Source organism: Eriocheir sinensis, chromosome 62 (genome assembly GCF_024679095.1).
Source record: "Eriocheir sinensis breed Jianghai 21 chromosome 62, ASM2467909v1, whole genome shotgun sequence".
Classification (NCBI taxonomy): Eukaryota; Metazoa; Arthropoda; class Malacostraca; order Decapoda; family Varunidae; genus Eriocheir; species Eriocheir sinensis.
In genome coordinates this window covers 277736-304371 of record NC_066570.1, presented here as the reverse complement: position 1 = coordinate 304371, position 26636 = coordinate 277736, and the positions used below count along the sequence as shown (strand labels likewise).

Below are 26636 nucleotides of genomic sequence, written 5' to 3'. Positions count from 1 at the left end.
TCTTTCCTTTCTCCCTTCCATTTTTCTTTCCTTCTTTCCTTCCTTCCTTTCCTTCCTTCCTTTCTTCCTGCGTCCTCCCGTCTTTCCTTCCTTCATATCTTCCTTCCTTTCTTCATTTCCTTTCTTTCCTTCTTCCCTTCCTTCCTTTCTTCCTTTCCTTTCTTTCCTTCTTCCCTTCCTTTCCTTCCTTCCTTCCTTCCTCTCTTTCCTTCCTTCATTTCTTCCTTCCTTTCCTTCCTTTCTTTTTCATTTCCTTTCTTTCCTTTCTTCCTTTCCTTTCTTCCTCCCTTCGCTCTTTCCTCCCTTTCCTTTCTTCCTTACTTTCCTTCCTTCCCTCCTTCATTCCTTCCGTCTATTCTTCCTTTTAGTGCGAGAAAACAAATAAATATCAATAAGAATAAATAGATTGACGATATAATACTAACTTACCGTCCATTCTTCCTTCCTTCCTTCCTTCCCTTCCTTCCTTCCTTCCTTCCATCACCTTAACACCAGAAAATAAAATAAAGAATAGAAAATGAAAACCAAGCACGAGAGAGAGGCAGTCGACATCTTCTTCCTCCTCTTCCTCCTCCTCCTCCTCCTCCTCCTCCTCCTCCTCCTCCTCCTCCTCGTCATCATTAGACTCAGATTTGTCCCTCAGAAAGCTTTGCACTCATTCCTGGAAAGCCACAGTGCCCCCCTCCCTCTTCCTCCTTCCCCTCCCCCCTCTTTGTCTGGGTGTTGGGGGAGGAGAAGGAGGAGGAGAAAGAAGAAGATTGAGGAGGAGGAGGAGGAGGAATAAGGAGTGAGTTGCTTGTGGAGGAGTTGAGATGCTAATAGTGAGGGTTAGGAGGAGGAGGAGGAGGAGGAGGAGGAGGAAGAGGAGGAGGAGGAGGAGGAGGAAGAGGAGGAGGAGGAGGAGGAGGATTAAGAAGAGCAAGAGAAAAGGGAAGAGGAAAGATGAGGACGAGAAATGTGAACGAGGAGGCAGAAGAGAAAGAGGAGGAGGAGGAGGAGGAAGAGGAGGAGGAGGAGAAGGAGGAGGAGAGGAGGAGGAGAGAAGAAGAGAAAAGAAAAAAGAAAAAAAAAAGAAGAAAAAAAGAGAAAAAAGAAGAAAAAGAAGAGGAAAAGAAGACAAGGCAGTAAACGGAAGCGTGATTTGCAATGGGGAAGAATTAGGAAGGACGGAGGGAGGGAGAAAGGGAGGGAGGGAGGGAGGGAGGGAGGGGTGAGGGTTAATGGAGGGAATTAGTATTGGAATCTATTTAGTGGAGGAGTGATGGGGCTAAGCGAGGAGGAGGAGGAGGAGGAGGAGGAGGAGGAAGAAGAGGTGGAGGTTGATGGATAAATGGATAACAGTATTAGGAAGAGAGGAATGGTGATGATGATGATGATGATGATGAGGAGGAGGAGGAGGAGGAGGAGGAGGAGGAGGAGGAGGAGGAGGAGGAGGAGGAAGAAGAAAAAATATCACAAATGCAAAAGGAGAATAAGGAAGGACATTAGGAGAAGACTGGGAAGGACGAGGAAGAGGAGGAGGAGGAGGAGGTGGAGTTGTTACTGCAGTGATAAATTGAGGAAGAGGAGGAGGAGGAGGAGGAAGAAGAAGGAGGAAAGGCAGGAAGTCAAATTTGTTTCGACGTACTTATAATCCTTTTTGTTTGTTTGTTTGTTTATATGCGGTTGTGATGATTTGAGGAGGAGGAGGAGGAGGAGGAGGAGGAGGAGAGGAAGATGGAGAGGAGTAAATAACTTCCTTGTGATGTAAACCAAACTATATTTTTTTTCATTTCAATAATTTCCTCTTTTTTTCTCTTTTCTTTATATTTTTTCATGTATTAACGAAGCTTAGGAAGGAAAGGAGGAAGGGAGGAAGGACATGAGTAAATGCCTTCCTTGTATTATAAACTGAGCTTATTTTTGCTTTCCTTTCATTTCAGTAAATCTTTTTGCTTTGCTTTTTTTTATTGTAAAATTTACGAAACTTCTTTTTTTCCCGTTTTTTTTTTCCTTGTATGATAAACGAAACTACTTATTCTCTTCTCATTCTTTTTTCTTTTCTGTTTTTCCTTTTTTTTCATGTATTAACTAAGCTATTTTTTCATTCTTTTCTTCTTTTTACTTATTTACATTTTTTGGTTTTAATGCCCCTGAGTATTAAACATTTTTATTTTTAATTTTTATTTTTCTCTTTTATTTATTTTCATGTCCCTGAGTACTGAGCACAAAATTCTTCCTTTCTTTCAGTTTATTTCCTCATAAACAGCTCAAATAAGTATAACAATGATATACAGACACCCGTTATTTGCTCCATCAACCAACACAACAACAACAACAACAACAACAACAACAACAACAACAACAACAACAACAACAACAACAACAACAACAACAACAGAACTAACTCACCAGAAATAGAAACTCCTCCTTCACCTTTCGTTGTCATAATAAAGAAGTGAAGTAAAAGAGAAGAGAAAGAAGTTGCAGTAGAGGAGAAAGTTTTTTAAGACAGATAAAGGAGAAGAAAAGCATAGTAAAAGAGAGGATATTTTTTAGTTTTCCCTGAGAGTCTTTTTTTTGTAGTGTTATTGTGTTTCTGGTGTGTTACCCTCGTGTGTTGCATCCAGGCTTAGGAGGAAAAGAAGAAAAGAGAAAGAAAAAGAAGATTAAGAAGATAAATACGATAGAAAAGAGAAGAGAAGAGAAGAAAAGAAAAGAAAAGGGGTTGTTTAGCGGCTTCTTGGTGTTTCTTGTTACTATGTGTGTCAAGTGCAGCCTCACCACCACCACCACCACGATGCGATAAGTGGTTTAGGAAAGTGAGCACCGCACGTGTTAGGGTGACTAGCGAGAAGGGTAAAGCGCCGTGTCATGTTCCCGATATATAGGCCAACCCAGCCTTGCGAGACGAGATTATTAATGGGCTGTGGCCTGAGGGAAGACCAACCAAGGACTGAACGGAAGGTGAAATATTACGAGAAAATAGAAATGAAGGGAAATGACAAGAAGTTTCGATTTAGAGTTTGACATAGGAAGAAGAGAACATACGAGGAGGACAGAATGCAGTAAACGGAAGCCTGAATTGTAATGAGGAAAGTTAGGAAGAGAGAGAGAGAGAGAGAGAGAGAGAGAGAGAGAGAGAGAGAGAGAGAGAGAGAGAGAGAGAGAGAGAGAGAGAACAAAAACACACAGCCTGAGAGAGAGAGAGAGAGGTTCCTTACTCTGCCAAACTAAAGATAAGAAGGGAAAGAAAAAAACGAGAGAGAGAGAGAGAGAGAGAGAGAGAGAGAGAGAGAGAGAGAGAGAGAGAGAGAGAGAGAGAGAACAAAAAACACACACAGCCTTGCAAGATAAGATGAATAGGTTGTGTGGTTAAAGAAAACGAACCAAGGACTAACTGAACGAAAGGCGAAAAATTGCTTCATTTGAAAGACTTTGCCATAGGAAGAAGAAAATAGAAGGAAGAGAAAAGAAAAAGAAGGATAACTGGAAACACAGCCTTGCAATGGGAGATTAATGGGTTGTGGCCTGAAGGAAAACAAAGCAAGGCTGAACGAAGGAAACGTGAAAAATTACAGTAGGAAAGATTAAGAAAAAAAAAGAAAAAAAGAAATCTCCTATGCTTCAATTGAGAGAGTTCAGCATGGGGAGAAGAAATCATACAAAAAAAAAAAATCGCTTCAATGTTTCAACTGCAAGAGTTTGACATGGGGAGAAAGAAACACAAGAAATGATCAAGGCTGCCCCAGTGTTTGTTTGTTTTAATGTGTGTCATCATGTGTTGTGTTCTTTTGTGTTGCTCATATGTGTTTCAGCACCCCGGCGTGTCTGAAATCTACGTATAATATTCAAATTTAACTCCGTATACGTCTAAATTTGGGTGGCTTTTCCGATACCCTACGCCCCTGTCCGCCCAGCAGTGAATGGGTACCAGGTATTAATCGGGGGTTGTGTTCCGTCTCCTGGGATCTGTTGCCTTCTATAATTCCTTCCCCTTCTGTCTCTATCCGGCATATGACCACAGATGTTGCGCCGACTAAACGAAACTTTCCAAAACTTTTCCGGATAAGTCTTGATTCTCCATTCTTGAAAAACTTAGATCCATATTCGCAAACACTTCGAGGTTAAACACACACATTTGATAAGGCTTTCGTAGAGGTTGCTGTGTTGGTGTTTCCGTGGGTAGTTTTATGAGCCTTGTGATAGTTTGTCAAGGCATGGGAAGTAGAAGGAAGGCTGTTTTTTTGTGTGAAGTAGAAGGAAGGTTGTTTTTTTTATGTGAAGTAGAATGAAGGCTGTTTTTTTATGTGAAGTAGAAGGAAGGCTTTTTTTTATATTTTCCCGAGAAGTTGTAATTCGTAATGCTGTTGTGTTTCCATTGTGTCAGTCTGGTGTGTTGCATCCCGTATTAGCTGTTGTCTGAGTGGTGAAAGGGAGGCAAGGGAAGGGTGAGGAAGGGTAGGATGGGCCGGGGATACCTAAGGCGCTTGAGTACAGAATGCATCAAGGGATTAAGTTTAAGTCAGTCAGTCACTCAGTCATTCCCTCAGTCAGTTAGTTGGTCGGGCAGTTTGTTACCTTCGCTGCGGCGGCCGGGGCTCGAACCCGGATCCACTAAGACGCCACTCTCCCACCCAGACCATTCAGCCACCGTCTTTATGGAGCGGAGTTGTTGTTGTTTTCTGTGTCCACAAGCAATGCTGTTAATTGTTTGGCGCAATAGGCAACAACGTAAAAATAAAAAATAAAAATAAATGGTTGCCGCGGCTGTGGGTGGGTGTTTCTTGTGTGACTTTCAAGATAGTGTTCGGTATCTGACGTGGGCTTCGTGGTGCAGTGGTTAGCACACTCGACTCACAACCGATAGAGCCCGGGTTCGATTCCCGGTCGGAGTGGAAAATTTTGGGCGGCTTTTCCGATACCCTACGCCCCTGTCCACCCAGCAGTGAATGGGTACCAGGTATTAATCGGGGGTTGTGTCCCGTCTCCTGGGGTCTGTTCCCTTCTCCTATAATTCCTTCCCCTTCTGTCTCTCTCCGGCATATGACCACAGATGTTGCGCCGACTAAACGAAACTTTCCAACTCTCGGTATCTAACAGAAGCCTCAAAAAGAGTACGTTGTTTGTGTACGGACAAGGCGCTCGCTTGTCCTTGGGTGGCTTTGGCGCACGCGGTGAGCACTTTGCATACTCTTTGTAAATTCATAGGAAATTTAAACTTTTTCGTGATGGGTTTGTGAGTGAAGTTACGTCGCGGAGAAAACAGAGGTGATGAGTGGACGATGATTATGTGGTGGTGATGATGATGATGGTGGTGATGGCGATGGCGATGGTGATGATGGTGGTGATGATGGTGGTGGTGGTGGTGGTAATGATGATGATGATGATGGTGAGAACTGACTGATAGGTACCCCAACGCCTCAGGGAAGGATGTTGATGACAGTTCTTACGTTAGTCACACGGAGTCCCCAAAATAACGCCCACATTTTCAGACGCTTCGGCGCTCACAACAACCATATCCAAAGGCCGCAAAGGATAATAGACGGGTTCTCACGAGTGTTTTCACGTTCATTTTTTTTTACAACAAAGGAGACAGCTCAAGGGCACTAAGAAAGGAAACAATAATAAAGAAAAAGCCCGCTACTCGCTGCTCCTACAAAAAATAATCAAAAGAGGTGGCCGAAAGAGAGGTCAATTTCGGGAGGAGATTCATATTGCAGAAGCCTTGTCAAGTAAAGATGAAAGCCTTGTATGGACCACCTGCATCAGTAGTAAAGAAATATAAAAAAACAAAAGACGAGTATAAGGAACAGAAAAAAATTAAGAGAATATTCCAAAAACAAAAGACGAGTATAAATAACGGGAAAAAAAATTAAGAGAATGTTCCCAAAAATTGTTCAGTTTGAGATATTTACTTAGGGATGTTTTGGTAAATGTCTGTTCTTTTGGGGGGGTTTGTTTGTTTGTTTGTTTGTTTTTGTATTTGTTTTTTGGTGATGGACAGACAAAGAGACGGACGGACTGACAGACAGCAATAACGCTCTCCTCGCTATCCAGAGCTGGGTGAAAACAACAACAACAACAACAACAACAACAACAACAACAATAATAACAACAACAACAAAAGCAGAAAATCACAACACGCTATAAACTGACTCAAGGAAATGAAGCAGAAACAAGTTATCTCTCTCTCTCTCTCTCTCTCTCTCTCTCTCTCTCTCTCGTAGCACCAGGAACAGGAAAGATGACGTAATAGCAGAAGGACCCACTACCCACGGACCAGCAATTAGAGAGAGGGAATCAACGCCATATACCAGTTTTGACCTCACCCTTGGCGGAGACAGAGCGGGGAGAACCGGGGGGGAGGCTGGTGAGGCGGGGCGAGGTGAAGCGTGTCTCGGTTATATCTCACCCCTGAAACAGACGTGTCATGGGGGTGGAGAAGGAGCAGACGAAATGGCGGGAAAGGAGAGGAAGGTAGGAAGAAACGAGGTTACAGGGAGGAAAAACCGTACTAAGATGCGAGAAAAACAAGCTATTAACAAAGAAGCGAACTTAGAGGCGAGACTTAACTTGTAGGCGAAGATACATACAGGAAGATTGACGGGGACACACAAGGACACACCGGGGTATTTGGACACTATGGGAGGGGGTCAGTCGGCTACACACGGAGGCCCCCAACACTACGATTACACAGCCTTCCCTTCCATAAATCTGTGTAGCCTCAAATATAAGCTTCCAGTCCCGTTTGCATCAACCCTGTAATTTTGCGTGACCTCCAACGACTATTTACCGATAATAGTTTTCACCTTAATTTGTTCCACCTGTCCACTACCTAGTTTACAACCCGTTTTTCCTCTTCTTCCTTACCTTGAATGTTTGTACCCGTTGCTGAAGGTTATGTACCCTTTTCAGTACCATCACCTACGTCCTACGATCATTCCCTAAGCCCTTTTAAATACCCTAATGTCATCACCTTGCAGTCTACGCCTTTCCGAAGACTGTGAAGGCTGAAGAATGGATTTAGGAAGACGGGAAAGGAGTGTGGGATAGGGAGCTGGGAAGGCCATGTTGAAGGAGGAGGAAGATGAAGAAGCAGAAACGGAGGAAGAAAAAGAAAAAGAAGAAGCAGAAGAGGAGAAGGAAGAGTTAATACAAAGAAGATAGGAAGAAGGAAGCAGAGGATAAAGTTATGACTCAGTAAACGAAGAAGAAAAATGAGGAGGAGGAGGAAGAAGAAGAAGAGAATAAGTGTGTAGAGGGGAGATGATGAGGAGGAGGAAGAGGAAGAGGAGGAGGAGGAGGAGGAGGAGGAGGAGGAGGAGGAGAAGGGCCATATATAGAGAAAAGGGCGAACACAACACACACACACACACACACACACATATGAGAGAGAGAGAGAGAGAGAGAGAGAGAGAGAGAGAGAGAGAGAGAGAGAGAGAGAGAGAGAGAGAGAGAGAGAGAGAGATCGTAAAAGGGAAAATAAAGATGTAAGGCTCACGAAATGCAATAAAGTTTGGTAATAAAGACAACGAAGATGGATGAACGGATGAAAAAAAAATAAAAGAATGGATGAGACGATAGAGATGGATGACACTAAGGATGAAATGCGTGAAGGGAAATACAGAAAGGTGGAAATACAAGATGAGTAAAAAAATAGGAAAATAAATAGGAAAAGAGAAGGGAATATTGTATAGTTGAGGAAAATATTACTCGAATAAAATAAAAAAATGAAAAAAATGGATGAGTCTTGGTGGACTATATTAAAGTCGATGAACAGAAATTAAGTGAAAATGAAACAAAAAAAAAATAAAGATGAGGAAAGTTCCACAAATAAGAATGAAAGTAAAATTGAAAAACGGATGAATCAAGGTGGATAGAAAATGGATGAACGGAAATTGATAGAGGTGGATGAAAACGTGTGAAGGAAATGAAAAAAAAAAAGTTACACGAATAGAAATAAACGTGAAATCAAAGATGGCGGTGAAAAAAGAAATACCTTGGTGAATTATTTAAACACGCCTGGTGGTGGTGGTGATGGTGGTGGTGGTGGTGGTGGTGGTGGTGGTGGTGGTGGTGGTGATGGTGGTGGTGATGAAGGTGGTGATGGTGGTGGTGGTGGTGGTGATGGTGGTGGTGGTGATGAAGGTGGTGGTGGTGGTGGTGATGAAGGTGGTGGTGGTGGTGGTGTTGGTGGTGGTGTTTGGAGTTTAGCAATCTGGAAAACTCGCCCTTAGCTCGTAATTTTCCTTCCCTTCGCGCTATTCCTTAACCCCCCCCCCCTTTCCTTCCTTCCTTCCTTCCTTCCCTTTGCTTCCATCCTTTTTATTTTCCTTCCTTCCTTCCATCCTTCTTATTTTCCTTCCTTCCTTCCTTCCTTCCTTCCTTCCCTTTGCTTCCATCCTTTTTTTATTTTCCTTCCTTCCTTCCTTCCTTCCCTTTGCTTCCATCATTTTTATTTTCCTTCCTTCCTTCCTTCCTTCCTTCCTTCCTTCCCTTTGCTTCCATCCTTTTTATTTTCCTTCCTTCCCTTTGCTTCCATTCTTCTTATTTTCCTTCCTTCCTTCCTTCCTTCCTTCCTTCCTTCCCTTTGCTTCCATCCTTTTTTTATTTTCCTTCCTTCCTTCCTTCCTTCCTTCCTTCCCTTTGCTTCCATCCTTCTTATTTTCCTTCCTTCCTTCCTTCCTTCCTTCCTTCCTTCCTTCCTTCCCTTTGCTTCCATCCTTCTTATTTTCCTTCCTTCCTTCCTTCCTTCCTTCCCTTTGCTTCCATCCTTTTTTTATTTTCCTTCCTTCCTTCCTTCCTTCCCTTTGCTTCCATCCTTCTTATTTTCCTTCCTTCCTTCCTTCCTTCCTTCCTTCCCTTTGCTTCCATCCTTCTTATTTTCCTTCCTTCCTTCCTTCCTTCCTTCCCTTTGCTTCCATCCTTTTTATTTTCCTTCCTTCCTTCCTTCCTTCCTTCCCTTTGCTTCCATCATTTTTATTTTCCTTCCTTCCCTTTGCTTCCATTCTTCTTATTTTCCTTCCTTTGCTTCCTTCGCTTCCTTCCTTCCGTCTTCCTTCCTTCCATCTTTCCTCCAATTTATTTCCTTCTCTTATCCCTTCCTTCCTTCCTTCTTTCCTTCTTCCCTTCCTTCCTTCCTTCCATCACTTCTTGCCACCCAATCTTCTCCCTCCTATTTCTCCTTCCTCCCAAGCCTTCCTATACTTTATTTCCTCCTCCTCCTCCTCTTCCTCCTCCTCCTCCTCCTCCTCCTCCTCCTCCTTCTCCTCCTCCTCCTCCTCCTTTCAATAGAAACTTTTGATCTACCTTGAAATTATTGTGGTCACTGCTTCCCTCTCTCTCTCTCTCTCTCTCTCTCTCTCTCTCTCTCTCTCTCTCTCTCTCTCTCTCTCTCTCTCTCTCTCTCCCTCTCTCTCACTCCCTCTCTCTCTCTCTCTCACCACCACCACCACCAACAACAACAACAACAACAACAACAACATGAAAGACGTCAGTGCCAGGACACACATCACAGCATGCCTCCTCCTCCTCCTCCTCCTCTTCCTCCTCTTCCTCCTCCTCCTTCTTCTCCCTGTATTCATTGTGGTGATGGTCGTGGTGGTGGTGGTGGTGATGATATGATGGTGAGAGAGAGAGAGATGAGAGAGAGAGAGAGAGAGAGAGAGAGAGAGAGAGAGAGAGAGAGAGAGAGAGAGAGAGAGAGAGAGAGAGAGAGAGAGAGATTTTTACTGTGCTGATGGTAATGGTGATGACATGTATGGAAATGAAGAGTTGTGTCTATATAATGGCCTTGGTGGTGATGATGGTGACGGTATAGTGGAGGTGATGGTGTTGGCGGACGGCGGTAATAAAGCCTGTGATTGCCTATTGATTTTATTAATGCTAAATTTGATGAGGGGCGAGGCAGCCAGATGAAAATGAGGTGATAATGAGTGATGATGATGGTGATGATTATAGTGGTGATGGTGACTTGTGGTAATGAGGGTAGTGGTGATAGTGATGATGGTGACGATAACAAGTGGGGATGTGGGTAATAATGATGAACATGAGTGGTGATGATGATGATGGTGATGATTATAGTGGTGATGGTGACTTGTAGTAATGAGGGTAGTGGTGATAGTGATGATGGTGACGATAACAAGTGGGGATGGTAAAAATGATGAAAATGAGGTGATGATAACGATGATGGTGATGATGATAGTGGTGATGGTGACTTGTGGTAATGATGGTAGTGGTGATAGTGACGATGGTGACGATAACAAGTGGGGATGTGGGTAATAATGATGAAAATGAGTGATGATGATGATGGTGATGACAATGATAATGATGGTGATGGTGAGTATAGTGTTGGTCTTAATAAGAACATAAGAACATAAGAACGCAGGAGTTTGCAAGAGGCCGGTAGGCCTGTACGAGGCAGCTCCTTTGACCCTAAGCTCCCGTGTATCTAACCCCACCTAATATCGCTGTCCATGAATTTATCTAGTCTATTTTTGAATGTGACAATTGTATTGGCACTCACCACATGACTGCTAAGCCTATTCCACTCATCCACCACCCTATTAGTAAACCAATTTTTGCCTATGTCCCTGTTGAATCTGAATTTATCCAGTTTAAACCCGTTACTTCGTGTCCTACCCGTTCTCTTACCAACAAAACCTTATGAATGTCTCCCTTATTAAAGCCCTTCATCCATTTATAAACCTCGATCATGTCTCCACGCACCCTTCGCCTTTCTAGAGAATGCAAGTTTAACTGTTTGAGTCTTTCCTCGTATGGCAAGTTTCTCAACCCCTGAATCATCTTAGTCATCCTCCTCTGCACCGATTCTAACATTTTGATATCCATTCTATAGTAGGGTGACCAGAACTGAACCGCATAGTCAAGATGAGGTCTAACTAATGCTAAATATAGTTTGAGGAAGACTTCGGGGCTTCTGTTGCTTACGCTCCTTGAAATAAATCCCAGTACCCTATTAGCTCGATTTCTAGCTTGAATGCATTGTGCCCTTGGACGGAGATCAGAGCTCACTAAGACCCCTAAATCCCTCTCGCACCCAGACCTACTTATGAGAGTGTCATTTAAGCAATAGTTATGTGAGGGGTTGTTCCTACCTACACTCAGAATACTGCACTTCCCTACATTGAACTCCATCTGCCATTTATCCGCCCAGTCATATAATCTATTGAGTTCACCTTGGAGAATACTAGCGTCCTGATCCGACTCAATTACTCTACCGATCTTGGTATCATCTGCAAATTTACTAACATCACTACTAATTCCTGTGTCTAAGTCATTGATATAAATAATAAACTGAAGAGGTTATGATGATAGTGATGGTGATGATGACAAGTGATGATGGGGGTAATAATGATGAAAATGAGTGATGATGATGGTGGTTATGACAATGATAATGATAGTGACGATGATGGCTTCCCCTTCTTTTTTTTCCTGGCATCCTTTCCTCACTCTCAAGGCCCCCTCAAATCCCCTTCCTATCTACTACTTATGTATCTACTACCATTTAACCCGGTAGCAGCGACGGGCCAAATATGTGGCTTTACAGTATACCAGCGATGGGAAAAAATCTTGCCTTAACATAAACCCCAAAAAAATAGAGGATACATAAACTGATCACAAATGCATCAATACATACAATATAATGGTTGTTTGAGTGATGATTTTTTCTCATTACATTACAGTACATTACATTGATGGTGACCCCCTCTCCCCTGCAGACGGCGTGATGGTGTGTGATGCGGGTGAGGGCTGGAGGACGGCTGGGGCTTGCCCTTCTCTCCCTCACCTCCCTCACTCTCCTCCTCCTGCAGCATTGTCGGCTCTCCTACCACCTGCACAGTACGTACTATTCACCTTCATGTCACTTTCAATCGTTTTTTTTTTATCGTTTTTTGACTTATATGTATTTGTGTCTTAAGTCTTTTTTTATTGTTGCGGTCGTTCAGTTTTCATCTTCTCACCTTCACCTTCATCTCATATTCGCTTCACCTTCATGTCACTTTCAATCGTTTTTTTTATCATTTTTTTACTTATATGTATTTGTGTCTTAAGTCTTTTTTTATTGTTGCTCTTAAATAACATGCGGTCCCTCTTCTCGACTCTCTCTCCCTGCCTCCCGCCTCTGTACATTGATCCTTAGAACGGTCCTTTTATGCACGTCTAGCTTCTACGTGAGGTTAAGATACTTGTTTTTGTTGGTGTTTGTTTCTCACGTCCAGTCCATTGTTCTCTTCCCTCTCCCCGCCCCCTCCTCAAGTCCTCTGTCTCCCCTCTACCCCTTCTCTCTCCCCTTCTTCCCCTTTCCCTTCCTTTCCTCACTCATCTCCTCAGCCCATCGTTCTCACCCCTACTTTCCCTTCCTCTCTCCCTCCTTTTACCTCTTTCTCCCTCTCGCCCTTGTCATCTCCTCTCTTCCTCACCTCTCCCCAGCTCTCCCTCACCTCTTCCTTCTCTCTCCCTCACCTCCTCTTCCTTCTCTCCCTCCCTCATCTCTTTCTTTCCTCTCCCTCCCCCACTTCTCCCCTTCTCTCACCTCCTCTTCCTTCCTCTCCTTCCCTCACCTCCTCTTCCTTCCATCTCCCTCATCACCTCTTCCCTCCTTCTCTCTCTCTCACCTCTCCCTCCCTCTCCCGTCTCTCCCTGAATCTCCTTTCCACCGTCCACCCATTGTGCGCCCCAACACTTCCTCTTATCACGGGGCATTATACGGCAGACTCTTTATCTGTATTCATCAACGCCACCACCACCATCACCACTACCACCACCACCACCATCGCCACGACCACCACCACCACCATCAACAACAACAAAAACAACAACCACTAACTCGATCTCCACCAACAGCAACATCACCACTACCACCACCACCACCATCACCACCACCAACACCACCACCACCACCACCACCACCGAAGCAACAACAAAAACAACAACCACTAACTACCACCACCACCACCACCACCACCACTACCAACAACACCGCTACCAACACCACTACCACCACCATCTTCCTGCCTCTTACTCTACCTCCCTCCTCTTGACCATATCTCTGTTTGTATTCCCTCTTTCTATCCCTCGTGCCCGTCTTCCTCTTCTGCAGCCTCCTTCCTTATAACAAACTCCTACTCAGTATATTCTTTGCGTGTCTCTGTATCTCCACTTTCCTTCCACTCTCCATTCCCATCTACCTCCTCCACTGCGCCTCGTATCCTCCTTACCATCTCAGGACATCCCGCCGCTCCTCGTGAATCCCCTGCCCGGCTCTCCCCAAGCCCTTTATCCCCGGCACAAACCTTCATCATTCCTGGAAGGCGTTTTTATCTCCTTGCTTCTCTTCCTTACGTAACCAGGACTTGTGTGGTGGGGGAGGGCTGAGGGGGCGGGGCAGTACAGGGAAGGGGTGTAGGGAGCAGAAGGGAAGAAGGGAGAGGCTGCTACTGAGGGTGTGATGGGAGGGAAGGGAAGGGGAATTGATGTATAAGAAGGGAGGGGCAGTAAGGAAAGGGGTATAGGGAGCAGAAGGGAAGAGGGGAGAGGCTGGTACTGGGGGTGTGATGAGAGGGAAGGGAAGGGCAGTAGGGGAAGGGGTGTTCATCGCATGGGGAAGAGGGAAGGGGGGGAGAGCTGGTACTGGGGCGTTGAAGAGGAGGGGAATGGGGGAACAGATGTATGAGAAAGAGAAATGGTATGCTAGGGAAAGGGGAAGGAAGGGAACTGAGGGTGTTGTGAGGGAAAGGAGAAACAGGCAAGGGGAAGGGGGAGATGAAGAGGAGGGGAGGGGAGGAGGGAGTCAGGAATGTGGTGATGGGGGAGGGGAGGGGAGGGGAGGGGATAAGAGGGACTAGAGTAAGAGGAAAATGGGGAGGAATAATGAGATGTTGTTAGGGGAGGAGAGGGGATGGGGAGGAGAGGGGAATGGAGGGGAGGGAAGGGGAAGGGACTCAGGTCAATGATCGTGTTCCTCGTCTTCGTGGAGCTTGAGGGCAATGAAGGACCGTGTTTAGTGAGGAAGGGAGGGGAGGGGAGGAGAGGGGAAAAGAAGATGATGAAAGAGATAGCGAGGGTACGGAAGGGAATGGAAGGGGAATTAGGGAGAGAGGAGAATAAAGGGAGGGGAAGGAAGTGGAGGGAAGAGGGAAGGGAAGAGAAAGTGAGGAGAGGGAAAGGAATGGGAGGAAAAGAAAAGGAGGAGAGATGGGAAAAATAGAGAGGAGGGAAGGGAAAGGGAGAAGAGTGAGGGATGAGGAGGGAAATGGAGAGAGGAGGAAACGAAGGAAGAGAAGAGAAGAGGGAGCGAGAGGAAGGGAATGGGTGGGAAGGGAGGGGAATGAGGGAACAGGGGATAGAGACGAGGAAAGGAAGAAGAGAGGATGGAAGAGGATAGAAGAGGAGGAAAGGGAAGAGGAGAGGAACGGAAGAGGTAGAAGGGGAAATGAAGAAAAAGAAGAGGAAGGGAGAGAAATGGAGGGGAAGGAGAGGTGGAGGAAAGGGAGAGGTGGGAATGGAATCAGAGAAAAGGGAGAGGAAAAAGAGAGAGGTGGGGGAAGAGGAAGCGAGGGAAATAAAAGGAAGGGGGGTGAGGGGAAGAGGAAGCGAGGGAAAGAAAGGGAAGGGGGTGAGGGGAAGAGGAAGGAGGGAAATAAAGGAAGGGAAGGAAAGGAGGGGGTGAGGGGAAGAGGAAGGAGGGAAAGAAAGGAAGGAAGGAAAGGGAGGGGGGTGAGGGGAAGAGGAAGCGAGGGAAAGAAAGGGAAGGGGGGTGAGGGGAAGAGGAAGCGAGGGAAAGAAAGGGAAGGGAAGGGAAAGGGAGGGGGGTGAGGGGAAGAGGAAGCGAGGGAAAGAAAGTGAAAGGAAGGGAAAGGGAGGGGGGTGAGGGGAAGAGGAAGGAGGGAAAGAAAGGGAAGGAAGGAAAGGGAAGGGGGTGAGGGAAGAGGGAGGGAAATAAAGGGAAGGGAAGGGAAAGGGAGGGGGGTGAGGGGAAGAGGAAGCGAGGGAAATAAAGGGAAGGGAAGGGAAAGGGAGGGGGGTGAGGGGAAGAGGAAACGAGGGAAAGAAAGGGAAGGGGGGTGAGGGGAAGAGGAAGCGAGGGAAAGAAAGTGAAAGGAAGGGGAGGAAAGGGGAGGAGGGGGGTGGCGAGGGAAAGAACTAATCCGTAACAGGTATTTGCGTAACGTCACCTGGGCCGGAGCTATTGCATCCGTCACCGCCAGTTGCATGGGATCGACGTATGTCCCTTGGGTCTTTGTGTTGCCGCGCGCGTGTTCCGATCGTCTGTAACCTGTTTGATCGTGTTGGGCGGCCAGGTGTTGCGGAGAGCCAGGCCAACCGTGAACCAGGCGGGGGGGAGGGGGTCTGCGGGGCGGGGGTAGGAAGGAAGGAGGATGTTTTTTTTATATAGCATAGGAGACAGCTCAAGGGCACATAAAAGAAGGAAATATTAATAAAAAAAGTGTTGCTATTATTATTACTACTGTTATTGTATGGAGTCAACTTTTCTACCTGTTCCTTTTATCTTGTTTTATTATATACATTTAATGCTACTCTATAATTGCCTTGGGGGGGGAGATGTTACAAGGATTAGTGTTATTATTACGAGTGCAATTATTACCCATCCAACTCTTCCTGTTATTTTGTTTCATAATATTTACTGCTACATCAATCGCCATCTCTTAATATGATCGTTGTTATTACTTGGTCATTGGTTGTCTTTGCTGTTACTATTGTATGCGACGCCCGTAGTCGAGTAGGAAGGGAAAAGAGAAGATAAGGAAAGGGAGGAGATATTGAAAGGGGAGAAAAAAAGACACGAAAAGAAAAAGGGAAGGAGGAGTTTGTGGGAGCCGGATGTGATTCCTTATAAGGCAACGTTAAACACACACACACACTCACTCACTCTCTCTCTCTCTCTCTCTCTCTCTCTCTCTCTCCTGCTTTGTATTGCATTGGTCACATAGTTTCAACGTTATCCTCTGTGTACACGTTGGCGCCGGAATGTACGCTTCTTTCTGTACATATGCGCGTAATATTTTCATTAATTCTAACATTCCATTCAGCCAACGTACAACCGAATGATCAATAGCTCGGTACCCGGTCGGATAGGCACTCTCTCTACGCCCTCGCCATTGGTTACCCCGCAGAGTTAAGGAACCATTATAAAAAGTCAACTTGGGTTCGGATTTTCAGACGCGCTCGGCTCCCACAACATCTCTTTCCAAAGGTCGCAAAGGAGATTAGTCGGGTTCACGTCCATAGTGCAGAAGCCAACTATCACTGGGTCATAAAACTATCCATGGAAATATTAACAAACCTTTACCATATTCCTAGACGCTTTCGGCTCTCGGCTCTCACCACAAACAGTTCCAAAGACTAGTCGGATTCCCATGAGTGTTTTATCGCGTCTTTTGTACTACAGAAGCCTGGTCACACTATCACTAGGCTCATAAAACTACCCATGGAGGGGGATGAAGAAGGGGATAGGTGGAAGGGGGAGGAAGGAAGGGGAAGACGAATTAAGGAGGGGATGGAAAGAGAGAGGGAAAGAGAAGGAAGGAGGGCAGTAAGGAGGAAAGAGAAGAGGGGATGAAGAAGGGGATAGGTGGAAGGGGGAGGAAGGAAGGAGAAGACGAATTAAGGAGGGGATGGAAAGAGAGGGAAAGAGAAGGAAGGAGGGCAGTAAGGAGGAAGGAGAAGAGGGGATGAAGAAGGGGATAGGTGGAAGGGGGAGGAAGGAAAGAGAAGACGAATTAAGGAGGGGATGGAAAGAGAGAGGGAAAGAGAAGGAAGGAGGGCAGTAAGAGGAAGGAGAAGAGGAGATGAAGGAGGGAAGAGATGAAGAGGAGTATGCAAGAAGGGGAAAATGGAATGAAAGGAAGGAGAATGCAGACTAGCAAATGACGGAGGTAGGAAGAATGTGGAAAGAGATAAAGATGAGGAAGCAGGAAGGAATGAAGGGGCAGCAGTATTATTTATTATTAGACGTACACTACAGGCATTCAAACAAGGCTCTGTGCTTTGAATTTCATCTTGCTTCGTGGTGGGCGCGGACTGTAGGTGAGCGAGCGGTGGACGAGATTCTGACACTTCCTTTAGATGCATGGTTCGTGACGCCCGGACTTGAAGACAACGAGGCGTCATCACATGGCGTAATCTTTCTTCATTACGCCGCTCGGCACGACACGCGGCGCCGGGCGTCTCCAAGCCCCGAGAACCAGCGTGTCAGCGGCGGCACAGTCCGGGACGCCGAGCCCAACACCTCATAGTTAGGGAGATAGATAGATATAGATATAAACAGAGAGAGAGAGAGAGAGAGAGAGAGAGAGAGAGAGAGAGAGAGAGAGAGAGAGAGAGAGAGAGAGATTCCAAAGGTTCGCTGATGGAGGAGAGTTTTGGGGAGAAAAAAGAGGGTCACATTTTTTTAGGCAAAGATAATATTCAGTTGAGAGAATGAATAAACAACTGGAAAATATAATTACGTTATTGATTCTTGTATTATTGAATTAACTGTGAATTTGCATCACCAACACCAACACCAGCGCCGCCGCCACCACCACCACCACCACCAACAACAACAACAACAACAACAACAGAACCTCTACTATTACTGCTATCAATAACATCAATATCAAGCTCAACAGCGATGACAACATGAACAGCAACCTTAACAGCAACAAAACAGGAGTGACTAGGAAAAAAAAATAATAATAATAATAATAATGTGGAAAAGACAAGAAGGGAGGAGGTGGAGGAGGAGGAGCAGGAAAAAGAAAAAAAGAAAACAAAAAAGAAAAAAGAAAAGCGAACAAATGCTGCAGAATCCAATATTTTCATTCATATCTTTTTACATTCATCTTCTGCATGTATTTTTTTTTCTTTTCTCTTTGCACAATATTTAATCTGGCTGTGTGACGCAAGAGACCCGTGTGTGTGTGTGTGTGTGTGTGTGTGTGTGTGTGTGTGTGTGTGTGTGTGTGTGTCCCCTTGTATACATTATTAATACACGGCGGGAAGAAGAAAAGGAGGAGGAGGAGGGGGAGGAGGCGGTACTATTGTTGTTGTTGTTGCTGTTGTTGTCGATCTTTAAAATGGACTCGCCGTTACAAGATAAAGAAGTAATGAGGGTAAGGAAAGACCAGGGGGGGAGGGAGGGAGGGAGAGAGGGGGGGAGGATGCAGAGAGAGGGGAAGGGAGGAAGGGAGATAAAGAGGGGGAGGGGGAAGGTGAAGACAAAATGGGAGGGAGAGACGCAAAGAGGAAAAGGGAGGGGAGTAAAGAGAAGGGGGAAGGGGGTAAAGGGAGGAGGGAGGCTGGAGAAGAGAGGGAGAGGGAGGGAGGGAGAGCGGTAGAGAAAGTAGTGAGGGAGGTACAGAGAGAGGGGTTGAAGGGGGTTGGGGAGAGAAGCTGGAGGAGGGAGAGGGGAGAGAGATGAGAGAAAAGGGCCTTGGAGGGAGAGGAAGAAGATGAGGAGGAGGAGGAAGAGGGAGGGAAAGAGAAAATAGGAATAGGAAGAAGGGAAGGAAAAGAGAACATATGGAGGAGGAGGAGGAGGAGGAAGAGGAGGCTGCAGAAGAACAAGAAGAAGAATAGAAGGAGGAAGAGGGAGGGAAAGAGAAAATAGGAATAGGAAGAGAGGGAGGAAAAGGGAACATATGGAGGAGGAGGAGGAGGAGGAGGAGGCTGCAGAAGAACAAGAAGAACAAGAGGAAGAGGAAGAGGAGGAAGCAGAAGAACAAGATGAACAAGAGGAGTGATACGGAGGGCTCCCTAACACACACACACACACACACACACACACACACAATACGAGGGTACACACAAAGCCGCGGTCGATGGGCGGGCTGGGGGGGAGTGGCGGGGTAGGCGAGGATACCCCACCCCTCGCGCCGCCCCCGGGGTCGACGCTCCCCCGTGGCGGCGTCCTGCGGGGTCTCGTCCTGCCCCTGCCTCTGTTTACCTGCCAGGGGGCCCTCGGAGGCGGATATCCTTTCTCTCGCTCTCTGTCTCTGTGTCTGTGTCTGTATGTGTGTCTGTCTGTCTGTATGTATGTATGTATGTGTGTGTGTGTGTGTGTGTGTGTGTGTGTGTGTGTGTGTGTGTGTGTGTCCTTTCTCTCGCTTCGTCTGTGTCTGTCTGCCTGTCTGTTTATCTTTCTCCCCACCCTTTCTCTCTCTCTCTCTCTCTCTCTCTCTCTCTCTCTCTCTCTCAGCGGTGGTAGAGTCAGTACTGGTTTTCATTTTCTTAAAAGGGAGCAACAAGGGTCAATCTACCACCAGGCTCATAAAAATGCCCACAACTCCTGAAAGCCGTGGGAGGTGAGAACGAGGACATGTCTTATGACGCGACACGACTCAAGACACCTTCGCTTCTCACATCAACAATTTCTAGATGTTAAAGAAGGGGTCAGTCAGATTCTTATGAGTGTTTCTTCAGGTTCACGGTACAGAAGAAGGGTCACACTACCACCAGGCTCATAAAACTACTCCTGGAAATGCCCACAACTCCTACGAAAGCCTTGTCAAATATGTGTTCTTGGGCGGTGAAATGTCTAATAATACGACTCTTAAACACTGAGACAAGCAACGCCTTTTTGTGTGGGGGAGCGGGTGTGGGTGTGGAGGAGTGGGGAGTCGTGGTGTGTGGGTGGAGGGGAGTTTTGGTGTGTGGGTGTGTCCTGCGATTTTGTAGCGTGTGTGGTGTTTGGTAAATGTTGAGGAGGAAGCGTTTTAACTCCGTCACAGCTGGATCTTGAAATCTTCTCTTTACACTGTGGAGGAAGGGAATTAGAAGGGGAGGAGGAGGAGGAGGAGGCCGCATAAGAACCTTGTCGTATTTGTATCTCGAAATCTCCTCTGTACACTGTGGAGGGAGGAAAGTTAGAGGAGGAGGAGAAGGAGGAGGAGGCGGGGCATGTCAACTCTCTCACAGTTGTATCTCGAAATCTCTTTACAATGTGAGGGAAGGGGAGTTAGAGGAGGAGGAGAAAGAGGAAGAGGAGAAGGAGGAAGAGGAAGAAGATGAGGAGGAGGAGGGGTGGCATGTCAACCAACTAACGAAGGCGTGTGTGTGTGTGTTTGTGTACCAGGCGAGGATGACGCGGCGGGCGTGGAGCGTCAGCCGGCGTGGCGAGAGGAGGAGCAGCGAGCACACACACGCAGCCTCCTGCTCCAGATAGCACAACTCAAGGACCAGCTGGCCAAGGCGCGCGCCGAGAGTGAGTACCCTACACACACCTGCCCTAAACACCTGTCTCTACCTGGGCTGTGGGGTCTGTTCTTTGTCTCCCTGTGTATGTCTGTGTTTCTGTCATTGTTTATATAAAGTCACTAGCTATATCTGTGTCTGTCTCCGTCTATGTATGCCTGTCTTTCTGTCTGTTTCTGTGATTGTCTTCGTGTGTGTGTGTGTGTGTGTGTGTGTGTGTGTGTGTGTGTGTGTGTGTGTTTTTTTGTCCTTTCTCAATCTGTTTCTCTCTCTCTTCTTCTTCTTTTTCTTTTTCTTTTTTATCTTCGCTCAGTTCTACGTTGCCTGTCTCCTTCCTCTCTACCCCTTTATAACACTTTATTTTATTCATCCTATTTCGCTTTATTTATTTTATTCCTCATTCAAAGTAAAACCGACCTCCTGTATATAAATCTTCCGCCTTTCATCGTGTCTGTCTAGCTATTAATGTCTGTATCTTCTTCCTCTCTTATATATTTGTTTCAAGCGATCTTTTCATTTTCCTTTTTTTTTTTCTTTCAATATAAGTGATCCTCGTGTTCCACCTCCGTGCTCCTTGGAATTCGTTTTGTTACTTAAGTTCCTTGTAGTTTCAGATTCCCTTTGTGTTGTGATCTGTTTGAAGTCGTTGGTATATAGGATGAAAAGTCTTTGTTGCTGTTGTTGTTGTCGTTGTTGTTGTTGTTATTGTTTTTTGTGTATGGTGGTGTCCCCTTGTGAGTGTGTGTGTGTGTGTGTGTGTGTGTGTGTGTGTGTGTGTGTGTGTGTGTGTGTGTGTGTGTTTCTGGTTTTCCTTGCTTCCTTTCTTTTCGTTTTTTTTTGTGTGTGTGTGTGTATGTGATCAGAATGTCTTTAAATCATTCGTGTTTCTAGTGTTTTAAAATATGTGAGGTTTGTCTAATCCCTTCCTCTCCCTTCCCCTTCTTCCCCCTATCTTTCTATCTATCTATACTTATCTCATTTTCTATCTATCCATCTAACTATCTATCTATGTATGTTTTCTATCTACTTTTCTCCTCCCCCTGACCCTAACACCTGCACCTACTCACCTTCATCTACAGGGGAGCGAAATCAATTATGAAAACAATTCTACCTGTGCCTTCAAATTAACGACTCACCTGTATATTTTTACGAGATCTTTATTCATGCGTCGAGGGAGGGAGGGAAGAAGAGAGACATCAGAGTGGGCTGTGACGTTTTCTCTCTTCTTTTTCTCCTCATCTCTCTCCTCCTTTACCTCCTCCTTCTCTCCACTCGTCTCCTCCTTTTTCTTTTCGTCTTTCTCCTCTTTGTCATTCTCTTTCTCTTCATTCCCATTCTCCTCATTCTCTCTCTCCTCTCTTTTTCTCCTCCTCTTCTTTCTCTTCCTTATTCTCCACTTTTTTATTTTCCTCCTTTTTCTCCACCTCTTCTTCTTTCTCCTCTTTCTCATCCTCCTTTTTTTCCTCCTCTTTCTAATTCTCTTTCCTCTTCTTTTTCCCCGTCCTCTTTCCCCTCCTCTTTCTCCTCCTCTCTCCCCTCCTCTTTCTCCTCTTCTTTCTCCTCCTTTTTCTCATTCTCCTCATTCTCATCCTCCTCCTTTATTTCCTCCTCTTTCTATCCCTCTTTCCCCTCCTTTTTCTCCTCCTCTTCCTCCTCTTCCTCCTTCTCTTCCGCAAACTACAAGAGTATGTGTGGCGGGTGTTTCCTTCAATATTCAACTTTTTTTGTGTGTTTGTTTGTTTTGTATTCTCGTATCCTTGGAGTGACCTTCGAGTATATAAGTTTGAAGAAGGTCGGAGAGTCGGTAGGCAAGTAGGTAGACAAGAAGAAGGATAGATAGAGAAGAAGAAGAAGAAGAGATAGTTAGGTAGATAGAGAGGAAGGTAGATAAGGAAGGTCAGACTAATACATATATCGGTAAATAAAAAAAGAAAATGGAACAGACGGAGTGACAGATAGTTAGGAAGGAAGGAAGGAAAGTTGATAAAGAAATAGACAGACTGATAGTTATGTAGCAAGACAGACAGACAGGCAAACGTATAGATAGAGAGATAGATAAGAAGGTTAATATGGAGATAGACAAACTGATAGATAATAGATGATTGAACACATACGAAGAAATAGATAAGGAGGTACTAGACAGGTTAACGAGGGAGGGACAGGTTGACGGGTAAGTAGACAGGTAGACAGACAGTTAGGTAAGAGCTAGACCGACCCACAGAGAAACAGGTAAGGAGATTAAAGTAAGTAGAGTAAAGGAAAATAGGAGATTAAAGTAAGTAGATTCATAAAGAGTAGAGGGAAGTAGGAGATTAAAGTAAGTAGGTAGAGTAGAGGGAAGTAGATTAAAGTAAGTAGATTCATAAAGTGTAAAGGGAAGTATGAGATTAAAGTAAGTAGATTCATAATAGTAAAGGGAAGTAGGAGATTATAAGTAAGTAGATTCATAATAGTAAAGGGAAGGAGGAGATTAAAGTAAGTATATTCATAAAGAGTAGAAGGAAGTAGGAGATTATAAGTAAGTAGATTCATAAAAAGTAGAGTGAAGTAGGAGATTAAAGTAAGTAGATTCATAAAGAGTAGAGTGAAGTAGGAGATTAAAGTAAGTAGATTCATAAAGAGTAGAGTGAAGTAGGAGATTATAAGTAAGTAGATTCATAAAGAGTAGAGTGAAGTAGGAGATTATAAGTAAATAGATTCATAAAAAGTAGAGTGAAGTAGGAGATTATAAGTAAATAGATTCATAAAAAGTAGAGTGAAGTAGGAGATTATAAGTAAATAGATTCATAAAAAGTAGAGTGAAGTAGGAGATTATAAGTAAATAGATTCATAAAAAGTAGAGTGAAGGAGGAGATTATAAGTAAGTAGATTCATAAAAAGTAGAGGGCTGTAAATGAATGCGACAAAGAAAAGACCTAGGCGCATATCACTTAAAGTTTCTGTGACCCATTTAAGAGACAGACAGACAGACAGACAGACAGAGACAAAGACCAGGCCACAGAGACAAAGGGGCAGGTAAGCAGGTATCGAAGTGAAAGTGAGGACGAAATGGCTGTACTTACATTGTCACTTTTTATTTTTATTTTTTTATTTTTTATTTTATTTATTATTATTATTTTTTTTTTTATTTATATACGAGCAGTCAGTTAGGGCGTGACGCGAGTTTACATAATCCCGGGACCAACACTTCCTTGCCTCTCCTCTTCTTCTCCTCTACACCCTCTCGCTTATACACTCTTCATCTTCTCTTCTACTCTTCCTCTTCTCTTCTTCTCTTCCTCTTCCTCTCTTCTCTACACCTCACATACCCACGACCACTAACATTGAAGATGGTTGAGGACATGTGTGGGTGTGACGGAGGAGAGAGAGAGAGAGAGAGAGAGAGAGAGAGAGAGAGAGAGAGAGAGAGAGAGAGAGAGAGAGAGACTGGGCGTGGCGGGGTGGTAGTGGGCGGGAGTTGCATTCACGGTGTGTACATAAGAAAGGCGAATAGGGACAGAGGAGAGAGGACAAAGGAAAGTACTGAGATAGGAAGGAAGGATATTTTGGTAGTGTATGTTGAAGGAACTGGGCGTGGCAAAGGTCAGGTGGGTGGGAGTGGGCGGGAGTTGCATTCACGGTGTATGTATATAGGAAAGGCGAATAGGGACAGAGGAGAGAGGTCAAAGGAAAGTACAGGGTTAGGAGGGAAGGATATTTTGGAAGCATTGTATGTAAGAGGAAGTGGGCGTGGCAAAGGTTAGCGGGGTGGGAGTAGGCGGGAGTTGCATGTACGGTATAGGATAAAAGGAGACGGGCAGGAGGGTAGGAGTAGAAAATAGCAGTGTGAGACAGAGAAGATTATAACGCCACATCTCTGTATACTTTTTTTTCACATCAAAGGAGGCCGTTCAAGTTCAAGAAATAAAAACAGGAACAAAAAGACCCGCTAAACACTGCCCCAATCATAGAAAACAGAACGAGAAGCCAAAGAGAGGTCAGTTACGGGAGAGAGGTGCCCTGATACTCTCCTCTTGAAAAAGTTTTAAGTCGTAGGCAGGAGGAACTACACTCTTAATACTTCCCCTTGCTTTACCTTCTCCACTAATCCACTTCCTCTTCCTACGATACCCTTGATTAAAAAAATAAAAATAGTAATGAAATAAGGGTTTTGTAAGTGTTGTAGGTTGATAGAGACACGGCAGGAAGGGAAGGGTGCGGGAAAGTGGGTTAAAACGTAAGGAAAAGAACATGAGAGAATGGGAACAGGTTAGGTTAAGGAATATAGAGATGTGTCATAAGTTTGATTGAGAGAGTGGGGCAGGACAGGAGGGGGGCGAGGCAGTGCTAGAGAGGACGGGGCAGGGCAATTAAGAGGGAGCGGGGCGGGGTTGGGGGAGGCTGTGTGATTAATTTGATAAAGACGGGGCAAGAAAGTGTTAGAGAGGGGCAGGCTGGGTGAGGGTGGGCAGGGGGGGGCAGGGTATCATCAAGGTTCAAAACAAGACAAATATTCCCTTTCCTGGTGTCGTATCTCCAGCGTCTCGTCCTTGGTGCCTGCTTGATAGTTTTTGTCAGGGGGGGGGAGAGGGAAGGGAGGGAGGGGGGGAAGGAGCAATCGGGTTCATGCGTTCCTGTGTGTGTGTGTGTGTGTGTGTGTGTGTGTGTGTGTGTGTGTGTGTGTGTGTGTGTGTGTCTGTGTGTGTCATTCCATGTCTGTTTACCTACTTACTTGTTTGTTTATCTATTTATCTATGTCTATCTATCTACTTATCTACTTATCCCAACCACTTATGTATATTTATGGTAATAATATATGTGTAACTTTGTCTGGTCTTTGTTCTGTAGAGTTCGTGGCTGTCTGCAGAAATAATAATAATAATAATAATAATAATAACAACAACAACAACAACAACAACAACAACAACAACAACAACAACAACAACAACAACAACAACAATAATAATAATAATAATAATAATAATAATAATAATAATAATAATAATAGTAATAATAATAATAATAATATCTTGCCATCACAGCACAAGTTCTCGGCGGTTGTCGGAACATATCCACTTTGCCGCCACCTTCCCGGGTCGGACCATTTAACTTCACAAACACTCGACAAGCGTAACAAACACAGGCAGTCGTGATGGCCTGTGTGTGTAATGCGCCATGGCCCCATCACGTGATAGACTCGCGATCGCCAGGCACCCCCGCGGCCTCCGAAAGATAGTGGGCGGGACCTTGAGTTGATGGCGTCAAAAGAGGAGGCGGATTTTCAGGTTTTCAGTTCATTGTTATGTTATTCTAGTCAAGGCCAGCGGGGTGGACGAGAACAATGATATGCACCACTGTATTCTGACGGAGGAGTATATTCAAGCATGCCAATAACAATAGAGAAATGGAACTAAACGAATAAACAAATAGACAAAAAGAATTGGATAAAAAAATATGTACGGACTCTAAACCGATATTAGCGAACTACCATATATCACTTAGGTAAGCTGACTCCACCATCGTGCTAATGATATAGTGCTACATATCACGAGCATAATTTGTTACAGGAGGACTATGGAAATACTCGTACACTCGCCCTTCCTACATCATCTCCCCGCGCGTCGCCGTCGGGTATTGGAAAGGGCGCTGCAGGGTGTCGGGAGCAAAAGGTCGATTCATTACCAGAAATTAATTACACGATCTCGCTGCATATGTCGGCTGTGCCTTGAACAAACCCTCCCTCCCGCCTCACCTGGGAATTCCCGCTTCAGGCAATCCAGTCCGTGTTCGTTCGTGTCCGTGGCGGCCGTGGACGTTATAAGCCAAGCCGGTCGTGTCGAAATTCTAGAAGTGCTTCATTTTCGGAGGAGGTCCTGAGCGTGCGTGTTCTTTGTGCTGACGATGACGATGATGATGATGATAACTTTTTTTTCCTCGCCTTTTCGTAGTTTTTTTACCTAACCTTTTTGTTCCTGTCATTTTTTATATTCGCTTCGTTTCGTAGTTTCTCGTATTTTACCTCAGTTTTCGTGTAAATGTTTAACCTTATTTTTCTTATCTTTTCGCTGTTTTTCTACCCAATCTTTTTGTTCCTGTCATTTTTTATATTCGCTTCGTTTCGTAGTTTCTCGTATTTTACCTCAGTTTTCGTATAAATGTTTAACCTTATTTTTCTTATCTTTTCGCTGTTCTTCTACCTAATCTTTTTGTTGCTGTCATTTTTTATATTCGCTCCGTTTCGTAATTTCTCGTATTTTAGTTCAGTTTTCGTATAAATGTTTAACCTTATTCTTCTTATCTTTTCGCTGTTTTTCTACCTAATCTTTTTGTTGCTGTCATTTTTTATATTCGCTCCGTTTCGTAGTTTCTCGTATTTTAGTTCAGTTTTCGTATAAATGTCTAACTTACTTCTTGATTCTCACTTTTTCATGCGTTTTTACTTATTCTTTATCTATTTC

The 26636-nt window shown here is 44.7% G+C and overlaps 1 protein-coding gene across 1 annotated transcript in view; it reads left to right on the top strand.

The window, feature by feature from the left end:
- LOC126986577 (chondroitin sulfate N-acetylgalactosaminyltransferase 2-like) overlaps positions 1-26636 on the top strand; it is a 65518-nt gene that overhangs the window by 16912 nt on the left and 21970 nt on the right. The window contains 3 exon segments of the mRNA XM_050842839.1: positions 11724-11767; positions 11769-11844; positions 20081-20209. Of these exon segments, the coding sequence (XP_050698796.1) occupies positions 11732-11767; positions 11769-11844; positions 20081-20209 (241 nt within the window). The 5' untranslated portion in view covers positions 11724-11731.